This window comes from Oscarella lobularis, chromosome 5 (genome assembly GCF_947507565.1).
Source record: "Oscarella lobularis chromosome 5, ooOscLobu1.1, whole genome shotgun sequence".
NCBI lineage: Eukaryota > Metazoa > Porifera > Homoscleromorpha > Homosclerophorida > Oscarellidae > Oscarella > Oscarella lobularis.
The window spans coordinates 1,340,607-1,359,430 of NC_089179.1; the positions used below are offsets into that span (position 1 = coordinate 1,340,607).

General features: G+C 46.7%; 9 protein-coding genes across 10 annotated transcripts; 4 read left to right on the forward strand and 5 right to left on the reverse strand.

The window, feature by feature from the left end:
- Positions 1 to 596: 596 nt before the first annotated feature.
- On the forward strand, positions 597 to 2,070 carry LOC136187578 (leucine carboxyl methyltransferase 1-like). Its single transcript, XM_065975205.1, has one exon. The coding sequence runs from the start codon at positions 1,000 to 1,002 to the stop codon at positions 1,927 to 1,929; it is 930 nt and encodes a 309-aa protein (XP_065831277.1). The 5' UTR covers positions 597 to 999; the 3' UTR covers positions 1,930 to 2,070.
- A 308-nt stretch (positions 2,071 to 2,378) lies between these two features.
- On the forward strand, positions 2,379 to 4,448 carry LOC136187838 (cation channel sperm-associated protein 4-like). Its single transcript, XM_065975553.1, has 14 exons — positions 2,379 to 2,389; positions 2,438 to 2,495; positions 2,546 to 2,707; positions 2,769 to 2,931; positions 2,981 to 3,053; positions 3,097 to 3,155; positions 3,205 to 3,315; positions 3,365 to 3,429; positions 3,478 to 3,582; positions 3,633 to 3,696; positions 3,748 to 3,812; positions 3,861 to 3,971; positions 4,021 to 4,188; positions 4,238 to 4,448. The coding sequence occupies exons 1-14, from the start codon at positions 2,382 to 2,384 to the stop codon at positions 4,391 to 4,393; spliced, it is 1,368 nt and encodes a 455-aa protein (XP_065831625.1). The 5' UTR covers positions 2,379 to 2,381; the 3' UTR covers positions 4,394 to 4,448.
- Positions 4,449 to 4,493: 45 nt separating this feature from the next.
- Positions 4,494 to 5,718, reverse strand: LOC136187839 (large ribosomal subunit protein eL6-like). Its single transcript, XM_065975554.1, has 5 exons — positions 5,417 to 5,718; positions 5,224 to 5,355; positions 5,126 to 5,174; positions 4,890 to 5,074; positions 4,494 to 4,683 (listed from the first exon to the last, which is right to left on the reverse strand). Exons 1-5 carry the CDS (start codon positions 5,630 to 5,632, stop codon positions 4,531 to 4,533), a joined length of 735 nt encoding a protein of 244 aa, XP_065831626.1. The 5' UTR covers positions 5,633 to 5,718; the 3' UTR covers positions 4,494 to 4,530.
- A 42-nt stretch (positions 5,719 to 5,760) lies between these two features.
- On the forward strand, positions 5,761 to 6,528 carry LOC136187866 (ubiquitin-conjugating enzyme E2 T-like). Its single transcript, XM_065975585.1, has 2 exons — positions 5,761 to 5,929; positions 5,987 to 6,528. The coding sequence occupies exons 1-2, from the start codon at positions 5,821 to 5,823 to the stop codon at positions 6,382 to 6,384; spliced, it is 507 nt and encodes a 168-aa protein (XP_065831657.1). The 5' UTR covers positions 5,761 to 5,820; the 3' UTR covers positions 6,385 to 6,528.
- Positions 6,361 to 8,821, reverse strand: LOC136187335 (ubiquitin carboxyl-terminal hydrolase 30-like). Its single transcript, XM_065974914.1, has 15 exons — positions 8,652 to 8,821; positions 8,417 to 8,468; positions 8,131 to 8,290; positions 8,002 to 8,063; positions 7,844 to 7,949; positions 7,691 to 7,794; positions 7,592 to 7,639; positions 7,513 to 7,545; positions 7,422 to 7,467; positions 7,262 to 7,359; positions 7,147 to 7,203; positions 7,032 to 7,097; positions 6,929 to 6,973; positions 6,731 to 6,876; positions 6,361 to 6,673 (listed from the first exon to the last, which is right to left on the reverse strand). The coding sequence occupies exons 1-15, from the start codon at positions 8,819 to 8,821 to the stop codon at positions 6,445 to 6,447; spliced, it is 1,422 nt and encodes a 473-aa protein (XP_065830986.1). The 3' UTR covers positions 6,361 to 6,444.
- A 79-nt stretch (positions 8,822 to 8,900) lies between these two features.
- LOC136187858 (fructose-bisphosphate aldolase C-like) lies at positions 8,901 to 10,149 on the reverse strand. The gene has a single exon (XM_065975575.1). The coding sequence runs from the start codon at positions 10,097 to 10,099 to the stop codon at positions 9,017 to 9,019; it is 1,083 nt and encodes a 360-aa protein (XP_065831647.1). The 5' UTR covers positions 10,100 to 10,149; the 3' UTR covers positions 8,901 to 9,016.
- On the reverse strand, positions 10,148 to 11,728 carry LOC136187859 (small ribosomal subunit protein mS22-like). Its single transcript, XM_065975576.1, has 7 exons — positions 11,293 to 11,728; positions 11,068 to 11,238; positions 10,865 to 11,008; positions 10,723 to 10,806; positions 10,523 to 10,668; positions 10,362 to 10,473; positions 10,148 to 10,303 (listed from the first exon to the last, which is right to left on the reverse strand). The coding sequence occupies exons 1-7, from the start codon at positions 11,596 to 11,598 to the stop codon at positions 10,214 to 10,216; spliced, it is 1,053 nt and encodes a 350-aa protein (XP_065831648.1). The 5' UTR covers positions 11,599 to 11,728; the 3' UTR covers positions 10,148 to 10,213.
- Positions 11,503 to 14,179, forward strand: LOC136187857 (sorting nexin-17-like). The gene is made up of 15 exons (XM_065975574.1): positions 11,503 to 11,641; positions 11,693 to 11,767; positions 11,825 to 11,948; positions 12,011 to 12,075; positions 12,144 to 12,254; positions 12,309 to 12,399; positions 12,453 to 12,537; positions 12,594 to 12,663; positions 12,726 to 12,818; positions 12,872 to 13,012; positions 13,063 to 13,125; positions 13,180 to 13,335; positions 13,393 to 13,677; positions 13,733 to 13,855; positions 13,915 to 14,179. The coding sequence occupies exons 1-15, from the start codon at positions 11,585 to 11,587 to the stop codon at positions 14,050 to 14,052; spliced, it is 1,677 nt and encodes a 558-aa protein (XP_065831646.1). The 5' UTR covers positions 11,503 to 11,584; the 3' UTR covers positions 14,053 to 14,179.
- On the reverse strand, positions 14,098 to 18,440 carry LOC136187856 (uncharacterized). Of its 2 annotated transcripts, XM_065975572.1 has the most exons (6): positions 18,408 to 18,440; positions 18,239 to 18,356; positions 18,114 to 18,184; positions 17,778 to 18,057; positions 16,182 to 17,725; positions 14,098 to 14,154 (listed from the first exon to the last, which is right to left on the reverse strand). In XM_065975572.1, the coding sequence occupies exons 1-5, from the start codon at positions 18,426 to 18,428 to the stop codon at positions 16,185 to 16,187; spliced, it is 2,031 nt and encodes a 676-aa protein (XP_065831644.1). In that variant the 5' UTR covers positions 18,429 to 18,440; the 3' UTR covers positions 14,098 to 14,154; positions 16,182 to 16,184. The 2 variants fall into 2 exon arrangements, with proteins under 2 accessions (XP_065831644.1, XP_065831643.1); XM_065975571.1 differs by lacking the exon at positions 14,098 to 14,154 and having other exon boundaries at positions 15,987 to 17,725.
- Between the last annotated feature and the right edge of the window lie 384 nt (positions 18,441 to 18,824).

Consider the following 18,824-nt stretch of genomic DNA (forward strand, 5'->3'; position numbering starts at 1 on the left):
TCAGTTCCTTCAAGTTTTAACGGTGGACGCAATGGATTTTAAGAGAGGGGCCGGCTCAAGATCGCGGCAGGACGGTAGATTAGAAAAGTGGGGCCCCCTTACTTGGCCACGTGGCTGCTACAAGTTCAAAAACGCGTTGTTTGACCGCCAGAAGGCAAAAAACGCGTTCTTTTGACTTGGAGAACCTTTTTAAAAAGTAAAAAAACTCGACACCCGATATCAAACCACACAGAAGACGGTGCTATGGAGGTTTATCCGATATCAGAATGCCTTGCTCTCGTCATTGCTAGGAAGGCAATCCATGCCCTTGTCAAGTGAGGAAATTGACCAGCCACCGGGCTATAATGGTCACACCTTGGGGAGAGTTACCTGCTCCCTTCTATCCTAGCTCTGAGAACTCTGATTGTTGATGTACGAGCTGGCTATTTATACTCGGAGAGGCGGGGCCTGATTTGTGCCGCAGCTTTACAGCACGACAATGCGCGTCGTTTCGAACTAGAAACCAATGCGAATCGACTGAAAATTGGATTCTACTATCGTTTCAAAGGAAATTTCGTCGCGATTCGGTTTCTATACGCGAAGAAATGGTGAACGAAGGAGGAGCTAACAGAAAATGACATAATTGTATGACATCATTGTCTGATGCAAGAAGATACGCAATACGGTTGAATACGCTTCGAAACGCGTTCTACGACGAGGAAAAGCACGAAATAGGTCACGAAGTAAATTCTATGCCATTCTAGAATCGTTGGGTCGCTACTTGGACGCGAAAAAGCGAACAAATACGTGCAGTGACGTTCGTAGATGCTTGGTCAGCAAAATTCAATGCAGGGTGTCCTTCCGGCTCTCTATCGGAGAATCTCTAACTAATCGAACGTTGGCGAACTCACAAAGCATTCGTTTAGGCTACTGACTACGAGCCAGAATCGCTCATAATCGAACGGGTCCACGTGCACGTCGTGCACGTCGTGCAGTCGCGCCAATCCGGGCCCAACGAACATGGCGGATGGAGTCGCAGCCACAAACGAAGATGCGACGGCATGCAAGCGCTTTGCCGTCGACAAAGGCTACTGGGACGATCCGTTCATCGCATCTCTCAGCAGACCAGCCCAACGAAAGTCTCCAGAAATCAGTCGCGGCTACTACGCGCGAATCAAAGCAATCGAAACGCTCGTTCTCCGCTTCCTATCGCGCGCAGGACGCGCAGAGGCTCAGATCATCTCACTGGGAGCCGGATTCGACACGCTCTATTGGCGCTTGTGCGCCAACGAACGCGAGCCGCGTCTCTACGTGGAAATCGACGTTCCAAGCGTCGCACGTCGCAAGCAGGCCTACTGCCAATCGAAAGCCAATCTCGGGAGCGTACTGCGCGGTTCCGTGAGCGTCGACGCTCTAGGATTGCACAGCAGCGGCTATCACTTGGTGGGCGTCGATATAACGGACGTGGAGACGTTGGAGAAAGTCGTCGCCTCTCTCGAGATATCGAGAGAGCTTCCGACGTTGATTTTAGCCGAGTGCGTGCTCGTCTATCTCGAACCGGCGCGATCGAGACGCTTGATTGCATGGGCCGGGCAATATTTCTCCGTCACTTCGATTTTCATTAATTATGGACCGGTGAACGTTTGCGATCGGTTTGGACGCGTCATGGTGGAGAATTTGAGAATGAGAAGGGCGGCGTTTTTGGGCGCTGACGACTGTACCGATTTGGAAAAACAACGAGAGGTCTTCGTAGAGTGCGGCTGGGAGGAATCGCGCTCTGTGGACATGCTTGAGGTCTACGGCACTCTTCCACAAGAGGACGTGCAACGAATCGAAAGATTGGAATTCTTAGATGAGAGGGAGTTGCTTGAACAGCTTCTGCAGCACTATAGTGTTAGTTGGGCTATTCGCGATGTGACCAAAATAGGTTTGTCTGAAATACAGATCTAGAATATTGATTTTGGGTATTTCCTAATTAAAAGAGAGTGATATTTTCTCACATGTGAATGCAGACAGCGTCTGCATTCCCGTCGCGTTTTGGCTGTAATATTCTTGTGGTCACTTCTTAGTAATAGACAATAAAAGACTAATCCCTTGCCATTCTTGCTACGTTTTTTCATTCATATCTGAAGAGCAATATTGCTTGGCCTCCTGGCGCGGAAAAAGGCTGTTGAATCAACAAAGAGCATGATGAATATTTGGCACGGCTGGGGTACAATGAGATGTCAGAGAGTGAGTGAATGAACAGTAAACAGTCTGCTGAACAGTGCATAATTGAACGGTTGCAACTGTTTTGTTCCGTTATTGTGTTGCAATATCACTGCAAAGAGCCTGTACATTGATATCTCTCTCAGTCCTCTGATGTAAAGCACATTGAAACCCGGACATATCTAAATTCATTCATGGACAGGTGAGTAAGTTCAAGACGGGATTGAATTAGGAAGGCCCACTTCTCTAGGTTTCCTTTCTTGAAATCAAATGAGAGACCTTCGCAAACAGAGGAAAAAGACTCGCCCGTACTTGTAATAAGAGATATTCTCCCACATTCTTGATTGAAGTTGTGTAGCTTTCACAAACTGAAGTAGTTCGCGAAAGGCTACAATGGCGCCAAATCCTCAGTCGGAAAAACGTTGGGAAAATGGTCAATAGCTGGCAATTTCGAGCAGTCGTTCTGCTGTCAATATTTTTCAACGCTGTCATTATTGGAGTGGAAACTAACGTCGAACTGGTACTAGATAAGCCGCTTTCGCTTCTGACTCACTAAAAACGCCAACATGGCGTGTCTTCAGGCAGAAAAGCACAGCACGTTATTTACTGTACTGGATGAGTTTCTCTTGAGCATAGCCGTCGTTGAAATAGCGCTCAAGTGGTATTCAAACTTTCTCCTCTTCTGGAAGTCTGGCTGGAATGTTTTTGACTTCTTTGTCGTCTTCGTATCCGTTCTGATTCCGGGTAACAAAGTCTTTGTGCCACCAGTTAATTATCCAACTTCTGTACGTAGCTTTCACATTTATTACTGATGCGAAATTCTTTCGAGCAATCAAAGTCATGAGATCACTTAGGCTTCTGCGCGGGTAAGAGCATACGTGAGAAAAAATGAGTCATATAACACATTAGGATCAACGTCCTCCCTGGCCTGCAGCTAGTCGTTCAAACTGTTCTCCAATCAGTGTCAGGTACAGCAGTCTTTGCAAGTCAGGATACGACACAAAAGTTGTTGAGTAGATATGGCTAACATATTACTGTTACTGGTCATTGTCATGTTTATTTTCGCCATTGTTGGCGTTTCATTTTTTGGAGAATACAGCTATGAAAACTTCGGAGAGTTGCCTCAAGGTTAGATGCAGGATTACTAGAAGAAACGTATTTTTATTGATGGACACAGCTATGTTTACATTATTTATCTGCGTTACTCAAGACGGATGGATGGTCATATTTGAAAAACTCCGAGTTAATCATATGATAGAAATGTTACTGCCAGTAGCAAGCTCCATTTAGGCTAAAGGACAATATGTAACAGCAGCCATTTACTTCACAATTTTCATCACAATTGGAGCATTTGTGTTTGCAAATTTAATAGTGGCCGTCGTTGTGACCAATCTGGTAATGAAACGGTTGTACCTGGCTGGTTTACATCACAATTAAAACGTTAGGAAGCTTCAGTGGCCCAACAGCAGAAGCAAGGCACTGAACAACAGTCTTCAGACACAGAAAACGGTATGATACATGTCTACGAAGTGGCTGCGTCTATTCTAACGTCCTGTTCAGTTAAAGCCACGGAAAATCAGGTAGCTGAACTGCCAAAAGTGTCTCAGACGCCATTCGAAATATCTGTACTCACAAATAGACTATCCACTTACCAATTGAACCTGACTATTTAGCAATTTCACAAAAATCTCTCTTCTAAAAAATTGGAGAACTACTTTCTGGTCCTGAGTGCTATAGAAGACAACCTACATCGCTTCAAATGCCTAAAAGACGAACTATCACAGGTACGAAAGACAAAAGTATCACATATTTGCTCCTTTTCACATTGTTTAGATTCTGTATAAGCTCAAGCATGAGAACAGCCACAATGCCAGCCCGCATCGAATACACTCGGACGCAAATCAACCGATTTCTCCTAGTCCAATAGAAGCACGTAGAAGTAGCCAACCAATTGCACCGACCTTAAGCCACCACGCAAGGAAAGCAAGCATTGCACTCAGGGTACTATTTGGTGCACCCATTCACCCCGCAGCTATTCTAGTTTAACCAGGGACCGAAAACTGGAGACCTCCTTTCTGATTTCGTCATGCTCAACAGAAAAAAGAAGATTGATTCAATGTGTGCAACAAACATGGAAGACTTGATGAGGCAAACAGCAAAGGCTCTCTTCATAGCCCCGCTGAAGGAGGCAAGTCGAAGTTTCTAGTAGATGGAATCAATGGCAACTGCATGGCACTAGAACGAACGGACCTATGCCTAATACTAGCTCTACTACGAATGAAGTCTATCTACGTTTTCATGACAGGTTTGGAAAGTAGGAAGCTTTATTCATTCAGTAAGGAACTAGAATTCCATTCGATGAGGATACTGTCCCTTTGATAGGCCAAACTGGCAACGCAGATAGGATCGCAATTGCGGAACTTTCTTGATGGCTTCAATGACTTGCGCATCGACGGTCTTCTGGTTCTCAACGAGCGATGGCTTGGGCTTGTGAGCCTAGAAGAAAAAAAAAGAGAGGAGAATTAGAGAGACAAAACAGATGAGAGAAGACGTTTGCAAGCAAGGTAGCGGCTCAGAACACTTGAATCATCAACGAATAAATCAGAAGGTGTCCTAAGCTTAGATCATCCCAGCCAGACACGGTTGCTCTTTTCTAATATTCAAAGAGCAACCGTGTGCATCTTATCTTCTTAAAGACGTACGTCTTCTTCGTTCTGCTCAAACATATCTTCATCCTTCTTCTTCTTCCTTCTCTTCTCCCTCTTGAAAAAGTCGTCCGTGAGTTCGGCCGGTATTTTGACTCCTTTCAGATCGACGGTCATCTTCGTGGCAATAACGTAGGCTTGATCGACGCGACGCAATGGACAGCCATTCACTTTGTACGGACCTAAGCGAAACATAACCCCCAACTCTCAAAAATCAGACTTCTGTAGCGGACCAGTGACTAAGAGAAGCCCCGATGGCAATTGCTTCAAAAAAACAACCCTCTGCAGAAAAAAATTGAAAATAAAAAAATAAAAAAATGATCGATTCGACCTTTCCACGCTGGTGTCCCGACAATATTATGAGAATCGTGCCCGGTGTGATGGACTGGCGCAGTTTCGCCGTTTTAGGAATCTTTCGTGTCTTTCGCGGCCTTCGCACGTCTTCCGTTGGATAATAGCGAGACTAGAATGACGTGCGCGCGTCGAGGAGGGGAAGAAGGGCGCGAGAGGATTCGTCGGCTTACTCTTCGTATCAGGGGAACGATTCGCTTTCCTCCGTTCTTGTCTCCGCGCACGGGCTTCTCTTTAAAGCGCTCCTGCTTCACTTCTTTCTTCGCTACGGTGATTTTCTTCTTCTTGTACAACGCCTTCTTTCGGTACATCACGGAGCGGCTGTATCGCGACACGCCGCCTGGGAGAAGGTAATTGCGCGAGCTGTGCGGCTTCTTCGAATTCTCCATTTCGGTTTTGCGATGATTGGCAAGAGGATTGGCGTGAAAACGACGGATTCTATCGGCGTGCTTCTATTCTTCGTTGGCTGCCGAGCGTGCGCACACGAGATCGCGAAGGCGCAGTAGCGCGCGATAACTCCCTGGAACGAAATCAACAAAATTGCCGTTTACTGAAAGCACCAACGCTTCAGTAGTTTATGCAGTGTCATACAAGGCTCAAGCGAGAGCTAAAATCTCTCTCCGAATCGCCGCCGCCCAACGTTTCGTGTTGGTTGAACGAAGACTCGCTCAACACGCTCACAGCGAGTCCGATTAGAGCTCAGCTACGTCTAAACCACGGCAAAAATCTTTTGTATGTCCTAGAAATCATCGGCCCCCCTTCTACTCCGTACGAAAAAGGCGTTTTCACACTTCACATCGCCATTCCCGATCGCTATCCGTTCGAACCGCCGCGAATTCGCTTCACAACACCCATCTATCATCCCAACATCGACGACGCCGGTCGAATATGCTTGGACCTGCTCAAAATGCCGCCAAACGGCGCCTGGAAGCCGGCCGTCAACATAGCCGGTCTCCTCTCTTCTATATTCCTTCTCATGTCTGATCCCAATCCCGATGACGGACTCATGTTCGATATAGCGCGTCAATATAAAACCGATAAGGGCGCCTTTACTCGCAAGGCGAGAGAATGGACGCAGAGACATGCGATGAAGGAGACGAGCGACGATGAACCCCAAAGCAAATGTCCTAGACTAGATTAGACTACGAATGACTTCAGGTTGCAACTACGTGCTTTAGATAAGACTAACTAGTTATAATTTCTAAATCGTGCTCACTTGGGCTGTCTTATTCGTTTGTGTTTTTTCATAAAAAAGCATGTAGGCCGAGCAGGCTTTTACTTCTTGTTCGGTGGTCGTACGAACTTGCGTGTCAGAAGCATAGAGCCACCGAGAGTCGTCGAGCTTGCGATAGGTGATGAAGTGTCCGCTGTGCACGCCACCAAGGTGACTTATGACGGCTTTCAGACTGTAGCTTCTTCCCGAGAAGAAACTAAATAATGGTGCTTTATTGACCTGGACTTTCTAGACTTCGTTTCTTCCGGCTTACTCTTGCATGCTTTTATTGAAGTAGTTGTCCGAGTAGGGGCTCATGTCAAGTGTCATTGGGAAGGAAATAAACGTGTCGTCTTTCAGGGGAATGCCGTCATTAGTCCAAATCGTTCTTTTCACGTGAAAACATAGGCATTCCGGCAACTGTGAAGTAACGCTGTTCTAAGGGAGTCACCTGTATATTAGTATTTCTTACTCGGGCAAAACATAGACGCTTTTTTCTTTTGCACTTCCCGTCTTCCTGTATTTTGACATTAAGTTACAAGTCAGGTATTGATTTATCTTCGAGTGCCACCTACAGAATACTGGACAATTTCAGTCTTCGTGTATTCTTCTAAACATGCATGTAGGTGAAGCAGCTTTCCCTATACAAACGGAGGACTAGATAGTAAACACGCTAATCTCGCAACTAACTGTGCTTCTCGGCAGGCTCAATGATATACTATTAAACGATTCAAACATGACTGGAAACTAAAATGCTGTATATTAACACGCCAATGATCGATGCTTTTTATCATAGTGTGCTTACCGTTTTCGAATCTGCCACTGCTTGCATGCAGTTTGCTAGTAGACCACTGAACGGGTTGCTAGTAGATGAACTGCTCCTAGACATGTAAGACAGAGATCCTAAAAACGGTTAGCAGAGCTGATTGGTGCTAGAAGAACGCAACCTACAACCAACTGGATACCTCTGCCAAGTACAGACGCTAACTGATCCCCAGTTACGGTTACAGTCTAAGAGGACAAAGTAAGAGCTTGAACGTGACGAGTACAACTCACGTTTGTCAGAAGAGACACAGCAGTCTCCTCCTTCTATATTCAATCAGTTACATTTTAGATTTTTCCTCTTTCACAGTACCTTTTGAATAAGTGCTGACATTATGACTTGGAAAAACTCGTACGAATCCTTAGCAAAAGCTTCACTGTGTGTTATGTAAATACTACATGAGCAATTAACCTGCTCTTCAAGTATCGGAACGACGTAACCAACGTTTTTGAGAGCCACAAGCACACGTGTAGGACTAACATCCGTGTCATAACGATTCTTCGACACGTGAAGCTCTGATGAATTTTTTAGATTCAATTAGCAGGGATCATCGGACTACTATACCTGAGATGAGATCATTCAAAGACACTACAGTTTCTTTGTTGCAAATATCTGAATTATCGGCCAGTTTTTCAAGCCAAGGAATAACACATTTACACGAAGCAAATGCCTGAACGCACAGTAAGGTGCAGCATATCAACGCGTATATTTATCTTTCTTACCTGAAATAAAGCATTAACGTAGCACGTGGTACCAAGATTTGCTATGCCTCGGTGGTACGTCTCTAGTAAGTGAAAGCATACATGGTGTAAGTTCGAGGCGACGCCACAATTTTGCACGAAGTAGCCTACCCAGAGACAGAGCCGGAAAGGGAGATCCATACGTTACATAGTAGGCAATCGCTCCGGCGGCTCCTAAGGCCGCTAGCAGTAAAGGACGATTCTGCAGGAGCGATTCAATTGCGAGTGCAAGTAGCCCGAAACCCGGATATACATATGTACAGTACTGTGCCTACTGAACGCTGTATCTTCGGCTTAGGAGTGGTCTAATTCATTATTTTATCTAGATAGACCACAGAAAAAGTGAATAGCTGCTTTTTTCTTACATCAAATCGAACTCAATTTCGATGGCGCAAACCGGAAAAAGTGTTTTTCGCGCTAGATCACAAGACACAGACGGGTAGACGGAACTGTGGAGATGGTCTCATATAAGAAAACAATATATTGCGCGCATGAGAGCGAACAAAAACAGCAACACAGACACTGACGGTATTACAAATCAAAAAAGAGAGCGAGGTAAGTATTAGCGTCTCGTCCATCATTGTGCATGGACTATACAAAAATATAGCCCCTCTTTGCTTGGTTTCGTTTACGCTGCCGCTTTCTTTCGAGCATAATAGCCTATGCAGGCGAATATGCCAAGGATACCGATAACGAGACCCAGAACGAGCGCGATCGCGTCGCCAGCATCAAATGCCGCCACGCCGGGAACGAAGAGGCCGAGAAGAGCGACGATTACGAGAAGGAAATAAGCGTTCTCCATTTCGATCCTCGTGAGTTGTGACGTTACTCAAGCATGCGCTATGCGCTAATTGCGCTCGCGGCGGAAACTCCCACAGGAATTAATGGCAAGCATTCAATGCAAACAAACAAAAAACAAATCAGACAAAAGCACACAATACACAGACATAGAAACTGACTGTTCATTTCTTCATTCTTTTGCCATATAGGCTATCCCTCAGTACTGATGATTGGCAACGAAAAGACTCTTCCCAGCAGCACCGCCTTCTCCTTCGACAGCCTGATACTCACCCCGGCAAGCCTGGCTATTGGCCTTCGCACGCACAAGAAACGCATCCTGCCCGCTCTTGACAAGCTTCGCATCTCCCTTCCAAGCGGCAAGAGCGCTCGCTTGAAGTGCTCTTCCATAGGAAAAGGTCACCGCCCACGGCCTGAGCACATCCAGCCGATTCATCGCATTCAAATTCAACGTCGCCTCCTGCTCAGACTGTCCACCGGAGAGAAAGGTGATGCCCGGCACGGCAGCAGGAACGGTGCGTCGAAGCGTACGCACAGTCAATTCAGCAACTTCCTGCGGCGAAGAGCGCGTCGGACAATCCTGTCCGGGCAGCACCATATTCGGCTTGAGCAGGGTCCCCTCCAGATAGACGTTGTGGTCGTTGAGCGCCTTGTAGACGGCGCCGAGAACTCGTTCGGTGGCGCGCGCGCACGCGTGGATGTCGTGGTTGCCGTCAGTAAGAATTTCCGGTTCGACAATCGGCACGAGTCCGTTGTGCTGGCAAATCGACGCGTATTTCGCCAAGACGTAGGCGTTCTCCTGTATCGCCACTTCGGACGGCATCGACGCGGAGATTTTGAGCACGCAGCGAAATTTGGCGAAATCGCAGCCGTCCTTCTTGTATTGCTCGCAGCGAGCGCTCATGCCGTCCAAACCCTGCGTCGTCGTTTCGCCGGTCTCGGCGCCGTAGATCGGCGCGAGACCCTTGTCGACTTTGATGCCGGCGACGATGCCGAGGTCGCGCAGGATCTTGATGAACGGCGTCCCGTCGTCCGCCTTCTGGTAGAGCGTCTCTTCGAAGAGAATCACGCCTCCGATGAACTGGTTCATGTCTTTCGACGACGTGAAGAGAAGTTGACGATAGTGGCGGCGATTTTCTTCGGTGTTTTCGACGCCGATATTGGCCAGACGTTTTCCCATCGTTCCCGTGCTCTCGTCGGCGGCGAGAATGCCCTTGCCCGCAGCGACAATGCGCTTCGCAATGTCGTGCAGTTCCTTTTTTTGTTCGTCGGTGAGGTTCATTCTCGCGTGGGGCGAAGACACTCTCAGTGCAGTAACAAAGGGCGTTACGTGACGTCACAGGCAGGGTACCGTATATGGCCGTCACAGGATCTCTCTATTGTAATCGTATTTACTCTATGCTTTGCTATCTGCTGTTAGTTTTTGCTTCTGTAGCTCGTCTATGTATTTGTGTGCCCTATCAGGACCTTGAATTTCGACGTGAAGCTGGTGAAAAGAGTCAATAAGATAAATTAATCAAGCTACTCTATCATATTTGACTTGCCTGTAGTAGTTCTGCATCGTTTCTAACATCTTTTTCTTTCACGCGTTTAGCTGACTCGGATTCGGGATGCAATATATGAAACAGTTTGATCAAACTGGCTCCATCCTCAACGCTTCAGAAAAAAATTAATTATTAGATTGAAGTCATTTTCTATTGATTACTTTTTCCTCTTCAACAAGCTTAGCAGAAGCCCGTCGATTCTCCGTCTACTCGTCAGATAGAACACCATGCCTCCATAATGACACGTAGAATGAAGGGCGTCATAACACTTTCTTTTGTCAATGTCCTCATACGTTTCATGATGAATCTAACGAAAGAACACTTAGTACAGAATACAAAAAAAAGCAGTCTAAGTTTTCACCCTTATGTAATCTTCCGAATCGCTATTGCACTGAACGTTGGCCAAGTCTAATACATCGACGTGCCTTCCCTGCTCGAACACAACCTAGAAAAAACGCATCGGTTGCACCGGTCTCTCGCCGGATTGCAAAACAAACGACTACAGGTAAATGCTCCGATTTCAGCATATTGGGAAGTTCTAATTTTCGTCCTTCGATAGGAAAATATATCTGACACATTCGATCTCTTTCCTGCCAAGTTGCCTGCCTAAGCACACCACTCGACTCCCGAACGACAATCCGCGTCGTCTACAGTAAGAGCACAGGAAATGAGCATACTCAATTTCCCTCTATGTAAATCTAGATACCCTATTGTGACCGCTTCCCTTGCTGATGTCCGTAAAGATGTATTTAGCATCGCTCAGGCCTTTCAGCGTTGAAGAATCGTCGGAAATGATCTCGTCTATTTCTTTTCGCGGTTCAACTACGGGCGGCATTTCGAGCATCTGTTCAGCTCTCTTTCTCGTTTCCTTCTCCGCCTATTGACGAAATGTTCTAAAGCTGAACTCTACTTCTATATTTTTTTGACCTACTTGAGCTAATTCGTCACTCGTCATCAGTCGGTAGACGGGCGGAACGAGGGGTTCTTTCTGTCGCGCGAAAATCTTCTCCAAATTCAAACCCGTCATCTTTTTGAGCAGATTTTGCACTCGATCGTCGTAGAAATTCGCCAGACGACGAGACGGTGGGCGCCAAAGCGTCAATCGCGTAACAAAACGGCATTTGAGTGCAACCGTATTCATCCTCGTTTCTCTCGTTGATATCGCACCCGAGCAAAACGCTCCGACACGCCTCTCCGGACTTCTGCTCTTCGAGGCTTGCGATATGCATTTCTCCATTCCTTACACGTCCGAAATCGCCGACGAAACAGGAAAATTTGTGGTAATGCTGCTCCTGCGCGTCGTTTGCGTACGATCTAGCCTCCGTAAAAAGGCGTTCAATATTCACGTGAACGGAGCGGCCCACTGCGCTGTCCGATACAGCCAATTGGCTCAACTGAACGACGAAGTAATAAGTAACGTTGCTCTTCTTCTTCGTTTACCTATCATTTCCCGTCTCGCGAAGATCAGGCGTCAGTTCGGAAGCGACGATCTCAAAGAGTTTCCGCCGAAGAAAATAAAGTTTCTCAAGCTCGGCGCCGAAGAACTCGAAGAGCGAAGAGAGAAACTGGAGAAATGGATCCAGTCGGGTACGGAAACGTTGTCCGTGGCGTCACGAATTGCACATTGACATGTTTATATATACTATTAGTGAGCCAGGTGCAGAAGATCGTCAAGAGCAGTTTGTTTCAGGCATTTTTTCTCAGTGCTCAACAGGTGCGCAGATCACGAAACTAGCCACCGTGACGTCGTATTTTCTTTTTTTTTGATTTCCTAATATGTAGGAAGCGGCTCAGCTCGAAGCCGAAGAGGTCACTCTCGACATCTATTTGTGCAATGGTAATAAAGAAACGCTTCCCGTTCTGTCGACCGATCAGTCCGAAGACATACTCGAGGTTAGACTCACCTGGATCGACATGTCGTCGTATATACGTAAAACGGGTTTCTAGGCGTTTTGTCGCAAAATTAAATTGCCCGATAAACTTATTTACTATTTCGGGCTTTTTCTAATGAACGTTCACGAGGATGGGACGGAAGAGCGTAAGGCTCTCGGAATAGGGCATGTGACAGTCTCTGAGTTGTGGGCGCTCTAGTTGTAAGAAAAGTTCAGGACTTTGAATCGCCTTATATTTCGCTCAAAGATCTGGCCGGTGACCACAGAATTGTATTGAGAACATGGTATGGATAGAGGCATACTGTCATAGCGGCCTTTCTTCATTGTCTCTCTTCCTCAGGTATTGGGATCCCCGTTACGACGACGACCTGATGGAGAACAGCATTGCAGTGAAGCTTCTCTATGTGCAGGTAAGGGGGGTCGCTCTCTGCAAAATTGGTGTCAGGTTATTTGACGGTTTTTTTTGCTCAAGGCTCTTCATGATGTTGAACTGGGATGGTTTAGAGCGTCGAAACAGGAGCTCAAGCAGCTCAGCGCTCTCAAAGCGAAGAAATCGAAACGTGAAGTGAGAATTTGATTCTTTTTTTTCTGTGCAATGTCGTTCTATCGTGCGTTTAGTATTTGCAGCTTTTGCGCTCCATTGGTCACTACAGCTTCATTCAAATGCTTCCGTGCACTGCCGACTTTCCGTTAGCGAACATTCCCGGTATTGTAAGTTTAGGTCCGCACCAACTGATACTCGAAGTGAAGACAAAAACGGTGAGTTGCGCGATTCGAGCAAACAAACAAGCGTGAATGTTATCTAACAGGGCGAAACCAAAGAGTTTAACTTTCAAGTGACGAGAATGCGCTGCTGGAAGGTGGTCACATGTGTAAGATAGAGCAATTGAGGAAAAGAGAAAACGGAGTGAAATTAATTTTTTCAGGGAAGTCGCATGGAACTGTCCTTCGATTACCTGTTCAGTAAAGAAAAATTGAAATGGGTGAAAATTCAAGCATCGCAGGCAATCTTTATGAGTGTCTGCCTGCAAGGAATCGTCGACGAGCTTCTCATGAAGCGCGACGGAACGAAATTCAAAGAGGTGAATCCGTAAATCGTTCTCGGTTTGATTTTTGGTTCGATACGGTTTCTTTGCAAGCCTTCCGACAGAGTCCGCGTAACGAGAACGCTTCACATCAAAAAACGCGAAGTTTTGTCGACGACTGAAATGCCTGAAATGCCTGAAATTCCTGAAATGCCTGATACTCCCGAATCGAGTCCCGCAGCCGAGCGTAGAGAGAACGGAAAATCGGCTAGCGTAGCAGAAGCGGAGGAACGCGACGACAATGACGACGATGACGACGGTGAAAAAGAGACAGAGGAGACGATTGAGGGAGATCACATGGACAATGATGATCCTGAAAGTGGAAGACGAAGAAAGGAGGTGAGCCACTTGCACGCGAAAAGCGTCTTTCGCGAGCATCCTTTTTTCTTGGCAGAGGCCGTCGCGAAGTTCTAGCAGCAGTGAACGTGCTGTATCGCCGTCTCATCCCGCTCAGCCGGCTCGAAAGGCGAGCACCGGCTCGAGGTCGAAGTTAAAAGACAAGGCGCAACACCTGAAGGTTGGTCAAAGGATTTGATTCGCCTCGCGCTTCGTGGCTGATATTTCGCGTATATTCAGGATAAGGTTCAGAGCGCTTTTCACAGCAGCACAAAGTCGTCGTCGACGGATGAGCCGAAGATGATCAATTTAGAAGAGCTCACGATGATTCAAGAGAATGAGGTATTTGACAAGGATATTGGCGATGACGATTTGTGAGAAAGTTATTTCTTTTTTTTGTTGTACGCATACCTTGTAACTTCTTCGTCGTTTCCTCAGCAGAATTGGTAGTTTTTAAGCTTGGTACGCACGTTTTTATGTCTAAAAAAAACACACTGTGAACGTAGGAGAGAGGGGCAACCACGACCAGTAACAGGGAAACGGAGTAAAGGTAAAGGATGTAGGATTCACGTCAAATTGCTTGCCTTTCAATCATCCTCTAATCTTGTCATGTCCTTGTCCTTTTCGTCTGCTTCCGTTGCTTGTTCAAAAACATGAGACAAAATACTTTGAATACAATATCTCACCTGTTTCAGGACTCGCTTTACTGGAGTTTCCACTCAGCGACTGCATCCACGCGTCATTCCAAATAAAATACATAATAAAATACATGTTGGAAAGAATTTCAACTACCTACTGTACACACTTCATTTGGATCCAGCTTCAAGTCGGTCGGACTCAACCTCAACAGTTCAGGGATAGATATATAGATATCGGTTGCAACATAATAACAAGCATCTACACAAAGCAAATATCTGTCCAGCAGACTGTTTTCAATCACCCTCTGACATCTCATTGTGCCCAAGCCATGACAAATGCTTAGAGAGAAAATATTGATCGTGCTCTTTGTCAATTCGCGTGCCTATTTCAGCGCCAGGCCACGAAATGCCGCTATTCAGATGTGAAGGATAGAAAGCAAATGGAAACTCATCGGCCCAATCGAAATCAATAATGAAGACCTAAAGCATATGAAATAAACTTTGAAAGAACATGGTGTATAACTGCTTACAACTAAACAAACCAGGCGAACCATTTTCTTTGTTTTCCTCAACCTTCTGTAACAGAAGTTCTGCTATTTAAAACGAAAAACTGGAAGCTTTATGCACTCACAGATAGAGTGACGTCAGCTAATTTCCCAGTAACGGTGTTTACATCAGCCATCAGACGAACTATAAAGGATACGTACTGAGAGTGCCACCCACGTGCATGATTTTCCCAAAAAGGAGCCCCTACTCAAACTCATTCTAGCGACGTAACCCGAGTCTACATATGTCTATCGCAAAAATTAGGCAGCGAGAAATGCGTCACGGTGAGACACGAGGGACCTGACATGAGCGCGCGAGGACGCCACGCACGCACGTTCGCAACTATAGACTAGCGAGACGTTTCTAGGCTGTCGATGATTTGTATAGGAGCGCGCTTCTCTCGGGGTCTTCAGAGAAATTGCGCGAAGAAAACTGCGAAATCTTCTTGCTACAGTACGCTCAAAGGTAGTTTTTAGAACAAAAAATAGAGCAAAAACATGTAGTAAATTGTACTGTACCTCTGAAAAAGACGAAAATGAGGCTAAAGACGAAATGTGCTCGTCGAGTTTCTTTTGTTTGACCGTTGAGCATGCGCACTGATGAGCATGCGCAATGCTGATCCGGGAGCGATCCGGGATGGTCAGTACGGGATCGGTACGGGCTATTTGACGTTTTAGTTCTGTAACATTCGACGTGTTCAAGATTAGCAGTACGCCTTATAGCTAAAACGATTTCCGGCGCTCGCACCTGAGAGCGCTTCCTCTCGTCGCCAAAAACGACTCTTTTCAGATGATGATGGTTCAAATTGTATAAGAGACCGCTGACGGCAAAATTGTGGGTGAAAGCAATGCTGAGAATGATGAAGCCACTATTGAGGAAAAAGAAGCCAGCCACAGTTCCTAACGAGTACAGTAGGCCTCTGCGTTACTATTGGCCTCTGCGTTACTATTTTGTTCAGTCAGTGAATGGACAAGGCGCGACACTTGAAGGTTGGTGAAAGCAGTTGATTCGCGCCGCGCGCTTCGATCGTGACTTTCACGTATTCAGGGTAAGGTTCAGAGTGCTTTCCACAGCAGCAATTTAGAAGAGCTCACTGTAGAACTATTTGACAAGGATATTGGCGATGACGATTTGTGGAGAAAGGCTTTTTTTGTTGTACGCATACCTTGTAACTTCTTTGTCGTTTCCTCAGCAGAATTGGCAGTTTTTAAGCTTCATACGCGCGTTTTCATGTCTAAAAAGGCACAGTGTAAATGCAACAGAGTGGGACAACCACGACCAGTAAAAAAACCAACGTAGTAAGCAGAATTCACGTATGCTTGCCTTTCAGTCATCCCCTAATGTTGTCGTGTCCTCGTCCTTTTCGTCTGCTCCCATAGCTTCTTTGCTGAAGTGACGTGACTCTTGCTCGCGTACGAAAACGCCTTCTTTTTCCTTCTTCTCTATGTCTTCTTGTAGCTTCCGGACGATTTCGTCGTCGCTATCGCTCGATCCAGCGTCGACGCTGAGCAGCTTGCACGCGTCGACGAGAATTTCTCTGTTGGCAAAGGGAAGCCACTCCCTTAGAACTTTGAACTGAGTGGGAATGTCTTCTTCAATAGAGTTGAGAAATTCTTCGAGGAGCTTATACAGCTTTTCAGCGTCCATGCTATCTAAGTCCTCTTCGTCGTCTTTGTCATCTTTGTCGTCTTTGCCAGCCGTTGTACCGGTAGTCGTTTTTGGCTTGCCAGAAGGAGAATCTTTGCCTGGGAGGGAACCGGGGCGGTCAAGCGATGAGCTCAGCCCTCCCAAACCTCCTCCGAAGCCAGGTCCTCCTAATCCTCCCAACCCGGGCCCTCCCAATCCTCCAAAGCCAGGTCCTCCCAATCCTCCAAAGCCAGGTCCTCCCAATCCTCCAAAGCCGGGTCCTCCCAATCCTCCGAAGCCGGGTCCTCCCAATCCTCCGAAGCCAGGACCTCCCAATCCTCCGAAGCCAGGTCCTCCCAATCCTCCAAGGCCAGAACCTCCTAATCCCATAGAATCCATGCCAACCCCTCCAGGTCCTCCAACTCCTCCAGGACCGCCAGCACTACGACTACCCAAACCGCTATCAGAAGCGCTTGTGGCTGGCTGGCTAATGCCTGAAATGCCTGAATGACTTTCTGTTTCTGAAGCGCCAAACATCGAACGCGAACTTGATGACAGAGGTCCTCCTTCACTTGCTTGAGTACTAGCTGATTGTAAACTCGCAGAACCACTGAACGTAGAGCAGCGAGCTAGTCCGGAATCGAGCGAAGGCTCTTCGAAGCATTGAAAGTGAGATATGAAGTCGAGGAGAAGGAACTGAAGAGAGGAGGATAGCAGTGGTACGTTGACCGTTGCTCCGGTTGCAGCCTGAAGCACGCCGTCAGTGGCTTCTTCTAGCTTTTTCTTGTACGTCTCAGACAAACGATCATTGGGTAATTCCATTGTTAGTTGCATGTATTGTTCGGTGAGACCGCTGGGCAGAGACTGGCGTCCACGCACATGTGTCAACAAGGCAAAGCAAATGGACATGAAGGAGAGGACAGTAGCACCTTTTGGGCATTTTGTTTGGAGAGCAGTTCCAATTTCGGTTACGCTCGTAACAAGAAACTGCCATTGGTCAGAGGATAGAGCGATGCCTGATTCAAAGGTCTTTTCTACTTCTTCTTTTAGAGCTTTCCACGCATGACCTGCCTTGCCGGTTGCGTGGAAAATGCCAAGTCGATTGCCCGCTTTTTCAACGATAGAAAGGCTTTCTTTGACGTGAGGGAGAAGACTGCCTTGTTTTGATGTCACGCCTAGAGATATGACATAGGGTTGGTGCAGATGATAGGCAAGGTAGGCGCAAACTGTCAAAGGATCCTCTGTAAAAGAAGCAGATCAAAAAGCCAGAAAACGCTACATCTTAGGCAATACCGGAGTTGTATGATTTTGATCCCGCAGTACTTGAAGATGGAGTACCACTTGAAGATGGAGTACCAGAAGCTACGGCACTGAGTACTGAACCGGAAGCTCTTGCACTGCTCGCACTTTCACCGCGAAAAGGAGGTCTGGGAACGCTTGAGAGGCCAGCAGGTGGCTGAGCTTCAGCCGTTGTTGACAATGGTTTTTGAGAAACTTCCGCTTCAAGGCGAGAAAGGAAGTTGACTAATGTGGTCTCGCTTACTTGGTCAGGTAGAACGAGGCGTCCGTCTCTCTGCAGAACATACGCAAATAATTTTATGCAGGTACAAGTAGGTCGTTGTCTCTCACCTCAACGAAACCGAGACTTTGCATCGCCGAAAATACTTTGGAATTCTCGTACGTTTTGGATCGGAACGCACCTGCTCGAGAGCGATTCGAAACGAAGAGTGGCTGCTAGAATCAGAAAAACGCACCGCTGTTGATGCTTCGCTTCGTTTTGTCGGACGAATTGGTGATGTTTTTGAGCACGCGTGTTATCAACTTCACGACGGCGCTGAATTGTTCGTCACCCAGATCAGCTCTCGCACTTTCCTGACAATTCGACTTCTAGAGACTCTAAGGCGGCCTAAGCAGGCCACTTACCAGCAGGCGAATGGCATCCATTTTCGGAGGGCGTGCTGGGGACTCGATCACATGGGCAGTCAAATATATTTACTAGATAATGATGGCCTTTTGTGAGCCATCATGTGATCCCCGAACACCCTCAGCACGGTATCTGTCCCTCTAATTTTAGGAAAGCCGATGTGCATAATGTGCATCACACTGCCTAACCATGACATGCATTATTTTCCGCAAAACCCTACAAGTAGCTAATTTGGCCTCTCATGCGACACAGAGCTACCCCTCCCCAGCCCAACTTTTTCAGGTGATCGTGTCACGAGGCCCATTATCAGCTCGCAGTAAATATATTTATGACATTGATGGTCAGCAGTCCAATCAAGCTTAGTTTGTCCCACAGCTTGGTGGCATTGCTGCAGCGCAAAGGTTAGTAGATTATCT

Bases quoted from the DNA above. Each gene is read 5' to 3' on its own strand.
- LOC136187578 (XM_065975205.1), top strand. From the start codon at position 1,000: ATGGCGGATGGAGTCGCAGCCACAAACGAAGATGCGACGGCATGCAAG.
- LOC136187838 (XM_065975553.1), top strand. The intron at 3,697-3,747 runs GTATGATACATG...CGTCCTGTTCAG, and splicing joins GTCTTCAGACACAGAAAACG to TTAAAGCCACGGAAAATCAG. The intron at 3,813-3,860 runs GTACTCACAAAT...CTGACTATTTAG, and splicing joins AGACGCCATTCGAAATATCT to CAATTTCACAAAAATCTCTC.
- LOC136187839 (XM_065975554.1), bottom strand. From the start codon at position 5,632: ATGGAGAATTCGAAGAAGCCGCACAGCTCGCGCAATTACCTTCTCCCA. The intron at 5,356-5,416 runs GTAAGCCGACGA...ACGTCATTCTAG, and splicing joins TCGTTCCCCTGATACGAAGA to TCTCGCTATTATCCAACGGA. The intron at 5,175-5,223 runs GTCGAATCGATC...TTTTTTCTGCAG, and splicing joins CGGGACACCAGCGTGGAAAG to AGGGTTGTTTTTTTGAAGCA.
- LOC136187866 (XM_065975585.1), top strand. From the start codon at position 5,821: ATGCAGTGTCATACAAGGCTCAAGCGAGAGCTAAAATCTCTCTCCGAA. The intron at 5,930-5,986 runs GTCCGATTAGAG...TGTATGTCCTAG, and splicing joins GCTCAACACGCTCACAGCGA to AAATCATCGGCCCCCCTTCT.
- LOC136187335 (XM_065974914.1), bottom strand. From the start codon at position 8,821: ATGGAGAACGCTTATTTCCTTCTCGTAATCGTCGCTCTTCTCGGCCTC. The intron at 7,360-7,421 runs GTATCCAGTTGG...AACCGTTTTTAG, and splicing joins AGCGTCTGTACTTGGCAGAG to GATCTCTGTCTTACATGTCT. The intron at 6,974-7,031 runs GTAGGTGGCACT...GTCAAAATACAG, and splicing joins CTGAAATTGTCCAGTATTCT to GAAGACGGGAAGTGCAAAAG.
- LOC136187858 (XM_065975575.1), bottom strand. From the start codon at position 10,099: ATGAACCTCACCGACGAACAAAAAAAGGAACTGCACGACATTGCGAAG.
- LOC136187857 (XM_065975574.1), top strand. From the start codon at position 11,585: ATGCATTTCTCCATTCCTTACACGTCCGAAATCGCCGACGAAACAGGA. The intron at 12,076-12,143 runs GTGCGCAGATCA...CCTAATATGTAG, and splicing joins TTTTTCTCAGTGCTCAACAG to GAAGCGGCTCAGCTCGAAGC. The intron at 13,336-13,392 runs GTGAATCCGTAA...TTTCTTTGCAAG, and splicing joins ACGGAACGAAATTCAAAGAG to CCTTCCGACAGAGTCCGCGT.
- LOC136187859 (XM_065975576.1), bottom strand. From the start codon at position 11,598: ATGGAGAAATGCATATCGCAAGCCTCGAAGAGCAGAAGTCCGGAGAGG. The intron at 11,009-11,067 runs GTATCTAGATTT...CTCTTACTGTAG, and splicing joins AGGGAAGCGGTCACAATAGG to ACGACGCGGATTGTCGTTCG. The intron at 10,669-10,722 runs GTGAAAACTTAG...TTCTTTCGTTAG, and splicing joins ATTCGGAAGATTACATAAGG to ATTCATCATGAAACGTATGA.
- LOC136187856 (XM_065975572.1), bottom strand. From the start codon at position 18,428: ATGGATGCCATTCGCCTGCTG. The intron at 18,357-18,407 runs GTAAGTGGCCTG...TCGAATTGTCAG, and splicing joins TGGATGCCATTCGCCTGCTG to GAAAGTGCGAGAGCTGATCT. The intron at 17,726-17,777 runs GTATTGCCTAAG...CTTCTTTTACAG, and splicing joins ATCAAAATCATACAACTCCG to AGGATCCTTTGACAGTTTGC.